The sequence below is a fragment of the Styela clava genome, chromosome 9, assembly GCF_964204865.1.
Source record: "Styela clava chromosome 9, kaStyClav1.hap1.2, whole genome shotgun sequence".
NCBI classification, from domain to species: Eukaryota; Metazoa; Chordata; class Ascidiacea; order Stolidobranchia; family Styelidae; genus Styela; species Styela clava.
In genome coordinates, this window is record NC_135258.1 from 9,417 (window position 1) to 14,378 (window position 4,962).

Consider the following 4,962-nt stretch of genomic DNA (forward strand, 5'->3'; position numbering starts at 1 on the left):
GAAAAGGAGAATATTCCTGAGCTTGAACATATGAACAAAAATCGTGAATATGTGAAGTCATATGATGATAGAGAAAAGAAAAGTAAGTCTTTTCCCAGTTATAGAAGTGCACAGAATGCGAGAGCATATGCTCATAAAGTAGAAAATATGAATGCGAACAAATGCCCATTCTGTAGTGTTTGTCATCATATAGATGATTGTGATGAATTTGGTAAATTGTCAATAAAGGACAAGAAGACCTTTTTTCTGAAAGAGAGACTGTGTTATGAATGTGGTTCTAATAGAGGTCACAGGGTTAATTTTTGTAAGCAGAGGGTTACATGTAAGATTTGCAATAAGTTACATTTGACTGCCCTCCATGTGGATAAAACTCTTGATAAAAGTGATTCTAAATGTACTCAAGTTTGCACCATAGAAGGTCAAAGTGGTGGCAAACATAATTCTATGATTGTTCCAGTATTTGTGAGAAATAGTAAAAATCCATCTAAGGAAATCCAGTGCTACTGCATATTAGATGATCAATCTAATTGTTGTTTTGTTTCTGAGGAATTGCAAAAGCAACTTGATGTGAAAGGTGTACAGGCACAGTTAAATCTCTCTACGATGATGAAATCTGGAGCGTTGGTGTCTTCGCAGAGAATCAGAGGACTACAAGTGATAAGTATGGATCGTCAAGTAAAGATAGATATTCCACAAGCTTATACTCGTGTGCAAGTACCTGCGAGCCCTTCACAAATTCCAAAACCTGAAGTTGCCAAACAGTGGAAAGAAACATTTGGAGAAAATTGCAGACAAACTTATGCCTTACGATTCAAAATTGAAGGTCAGTATTCTCATTGGTAGTAACATTCCTAGTGCGGTAAGGCCTCGTGACATAATTCATGGACGGGAAAATGATCCATATGGTCAAAAGTCTATATTGGGTTGGGGAATAATTGGAAATGTTTGCAAAAATGGCAAACGTGATGATAAAAGTTCAATATCTCATCGTATCGAAGTGACACAAGATTGTTCCACAGCGGAATATCTGTTAGAGAGCAATGGTAAATCATCATTTGTATTTTCCACAAAAGTAAAAGAAATTGTAAGTCCTCAACAGCTCAATCACATGATGGAAATAGATTTTGTTGATCACAAAAGTAAGCATGAAAATATGTCAATTGAGGATCAAAGGTTTGTGAAAATACTTTCTGAAAATGTTATTAAATGTGACAATGGAATGTATGAAATGCCTTTACCATTGAAATGTGACCAAGTTAAATTACCGAATAACAAGCCCATGGTATTGAAACGAGTAATGCAATTGAAAAATCGATTTGAAAAGGATTCAGAGTATAAAAGTAAATATGTTGAATTCATGGAAGATATGATAAAAAATTATGCTGAAAGGGTGCCAGAAAATAGACTTGTTGTTAGTGATGGAAAAGTTAATTATGTGCCACATACTGCTGTTTTTCATAGTAAGAAGAAAACCATCAGAGTTGTTTTCGATTTGAGTGCTTTGTATAAAGGAGAATGCATAAATGATCATTTGCTCACTGGACCAGATCTTATGAGTGGAATGACAGGAATTTTGTGCCGATTTCGGAAAGAGGAAATTGCTGTAATAGGAGACATAAAAGGTATGTTTTATCAGTTTGTTGTACGAGAACAAGACAGAGATTTGTTGAGATTCTTTTGGTGGAATAATGGTAACACCGAATCAGAATTAACTGAGTATAGAATGACTCGACATCCATTTGGTGCTCGTAGTAGCCCAGGTGTTGCAATGTATGGATTGAAATTAGCTGGAGATGATGGTGAAATGGCATTTGAGATAGAAGCAGCTGATTTTGTGAGAGATGATTTTTATGTGGATGATGGTTTACAGTCTCTCGAAACTGTTAATGAAGCTAAGTTGCTCATTAAAAATAGTACTTCTCTGTGTGCCAAAGCAGGTCTAAAGTTGCATAAATTTGTGTCGAATCGGAGGGAAGTCCTAGAATCTATTCCTGAATGTGATCGGGCTAGTAGTGTAAAAACAATTGATTTGAATAATGATATTCAATTGAGAGAGTTTTAGATATGCTGTGGGATATAAATGATGATGTTTTTTGCTATCATTTGAATTTGAAAAATCAACCACGAACCAGAAGAGGATTTCTATCAATTGTGAGTTCCATATTTGATCCAATGGGTTTTTTGTCACCTGTGATATTGGAAGGAAAGAAAATTTTGCAGGAACTTTGTAAAAGCAAAACTGATTGGGATGATCCTATCCCAGAGAATGTACAACCAAGAGTCAATGCATGGATTGACGACTTACATGGCATTGATAATTTAACAATTAGCAGATGCATCAAACCACCAAATTTTGGAGTAGTGAAAGTTGTTGAAATGCATCATTTCTCAGATGCATGTCAGTCTGGTTATGGTCAATGTTCATATGTCAGATTGGTGAATGAAAATGGAGATTCACACTGCACCTTGCTCATGGGGAAATCTCGTGTTGCTCCGTTGAAGCAAATTTCCATTCCAAGGATGGAATTGACAGCAGCTACAATTTCTGCACGAATGAGCAGATATTTACGGGAAGAACTAAGGTATGAAAATATTAAGGAATATTTTTGGGTTGATAGTATGGTGGTGCTGGGTTATGTGAACAATCCAGTGAAAAGATTTCATGTATTTGTTGCAAATAGGATACAACAAATTCTTGATGTGTCTGATGTTAGTACATGGTTACATGTTGAATCTAATCAAAACCCAAGTGATTTGGCAAGTCGTGGTATATCAGTAAAAAAGTTAATTGCTGATTCAAATTGGTGGAATGGTCCTGAGTTTTTGCAATGTAAAGGAGCTTATGAACCACCAGAAGTTTCCTATGTACCAAATAATAAAACAGATGCCTTGTTGAAACATGAAATGAAAAAGGCAACAGCGTTCATAACAGTTGAAAAAGAAAATACTGTTGGGTATAATTTTGATATTGATAGACTGGACATATTTTCTTCTTGGTTCAAAGCCAAGTGAGCTGTGGCCAACTGTATTCGATTTTGTCACAAGCACAAGGTGATTGTGCGAATAATTTGGAAGTTGAAAATTTGTCGATTTCAGAGAAAGTAATTATCAGATGTTTACAGCAAATTCGTTTTTCAGAGGAAATAGAGCAGCTGCAAAGTTGTGCAGTTTCTGGTGCAATTTTGGATCGAGCCAAAATTAAAATTCGAAACAAACTTAGCCGAAGTTCAATTTACAAATTGGATCCATATATCGATGAAGATGGACTAATTCGTGTAGGTGGTAGAAAAGGGAGAGCAAATATGCCCATGGACTGTAAGCATCCATTGCTTTTGCCAAGACATTCTCATGTTACTAATTTGATTATTCGTCATTTTCATATGAAAGTTCATCATATGGGACGCGGAATGACACTGAATGAGATACGTCAAAATGGGTATCGGATTGTTGGAGGCACCTCAGCTGTGTCACAATTTATAACTTCATGTGTTGCATGCAGACGTATCCGAAGACCTCTTGATGTTCAAAGGATGAGCGATCTTCCAGAGGATCGTGTGAATGAAGAAGCTTGTTTGATTATTCTGCTGTTGATGTTTTCGGCCCTTTTGAAATAAAGGAGCGTAGATCTATTTTAAAGAGATATGGTATAATATTCACTTGTTTATCTTCCAGAGCAGTTCATTTAGAGTCTGCAAATTCATTAGATACAGATTCATTTCTCAATGCCTTGAGGAGATTCCTAGCAAGACGAGGAACAATTAAGCAGTTGAGAGCAGATTGTGGAACAAATTTTATTGGAGGAAGAAACGAATTACTAAAAGCTATTGGTGAGATAGATCAATGCAAGGTCAGAGAATATTTATTGTCTAATGAGTGTGATTGGTTCGAATTCAAGTTTAATGTTCCAAAATGTAGTCATATGCATGGAAGTTGTGAACGTCAAATAAGGACAGTTCGAAATGCTCTGGAGCAAATTATGCAGAAGTTCGGTTCACAGCTTGATGATGAAAGTTTTCGTACTGTACTTGTGGAGGCTGAACATTTGGTTAATTCTAAACCACTTACAGTTTCTAATTTAGGTGATGTGGGTTCACCCGAGCCATTAACACCAAATCATCTTTTGACGATGAAGCCAAAGGTTCTTCTGCCTCCACCTGGACAATTTCAAAGACCTGATGTATATGCAAGACGTCGATGGAGACGAGTCCAGTACATTGTGAACCAATTTTGGTATCGATGGAGATTGGAGTATCTACAAACACTACAATCAAGAGGGAAATGGACTAAAACTGAACTGAATTTATGTGTTGGAGATATTGTCATAGTGAACGATGAGAATGCCCCAAGAAATGAATGACAACTTGCCAGAGTTGATGCCTTTTATCCGTCTGAGGATGGCCTCATTCGAAAAGTTAGAGTTCTTGTTGCCGATTGTAATCTTGATTCCAGAGGCAAACGAACAAAAGCGGTGACATACCTCGACAGACCGATACATAAACTTGTGTTGTTGGTTCGTGCAGCCAAAGATGGCGATTCCCCGGACGAGGAGCCAACATCTTAGTTTTATTACTTTTTGTACTGTACATATGTTTCGTTTTAAAAAAGTTTTCTTTGCCAACAAAGAACTCTTTTTGGGGAGCCATGTTACTGGGGCCAATAGTTAGTTTTTGTATTGTGTGTACCCCCTTTCAAAGTTAGCTCCTGTGTATTACCGTTAGTGGGCAGTGGTTCACTGATGTGTATTCTTAGTTACCGTAAGGCCTCTTCGGCAAGAACCTGAAACCGGGAGCGCACATAGTAAATTTGCTCATCTACTTTATCTGTTTATCGTAGAACTATTGGTTGGATAGACACAATTGTCATTTACCGCAATCAATTCCTGTATAGTTGCTTTATTGGATTACATTTAATAACTGGATATTCTGTTTAACTGTGAATTTACTTGGATTAAAATATCATTTT

The 4,962-nt window shown here is 36.7% G+C and overlaps 1 protein-coding gene across 1 annotated transcript; it reads left to right on the forward strand.

The window, feature by feature from the left end:
• The first annotated feature begins 2,064 nt into the window (after nucleotides 1–2,064).
• LOC144427217 (uncharacterized) lies at nucleotides 2,065–3,012 on the forward strand. Its single transcript, XM_078116071.1, has one exon. It carries the CDS (start codon nucleotides 2,065–2,067, stop codon nucleotides 3,010–3,012), a length of 948 nt encoding a protein of 315 aa, XP_077972197.1.
• The last annotated feature ends 1,950 nt before the right edge of the window (nucleotides 3,013–4,962 follow it).

What these genes read in the sequence shown, in the direction of transcription:
- LOC144427217 (XM_078116071.1), top strand. Translation starts at nt 2,065, where the DNA reads ATGCTGTGGGATATAAATGATGATGTTTTTTGCTATCATTTGAATTTG.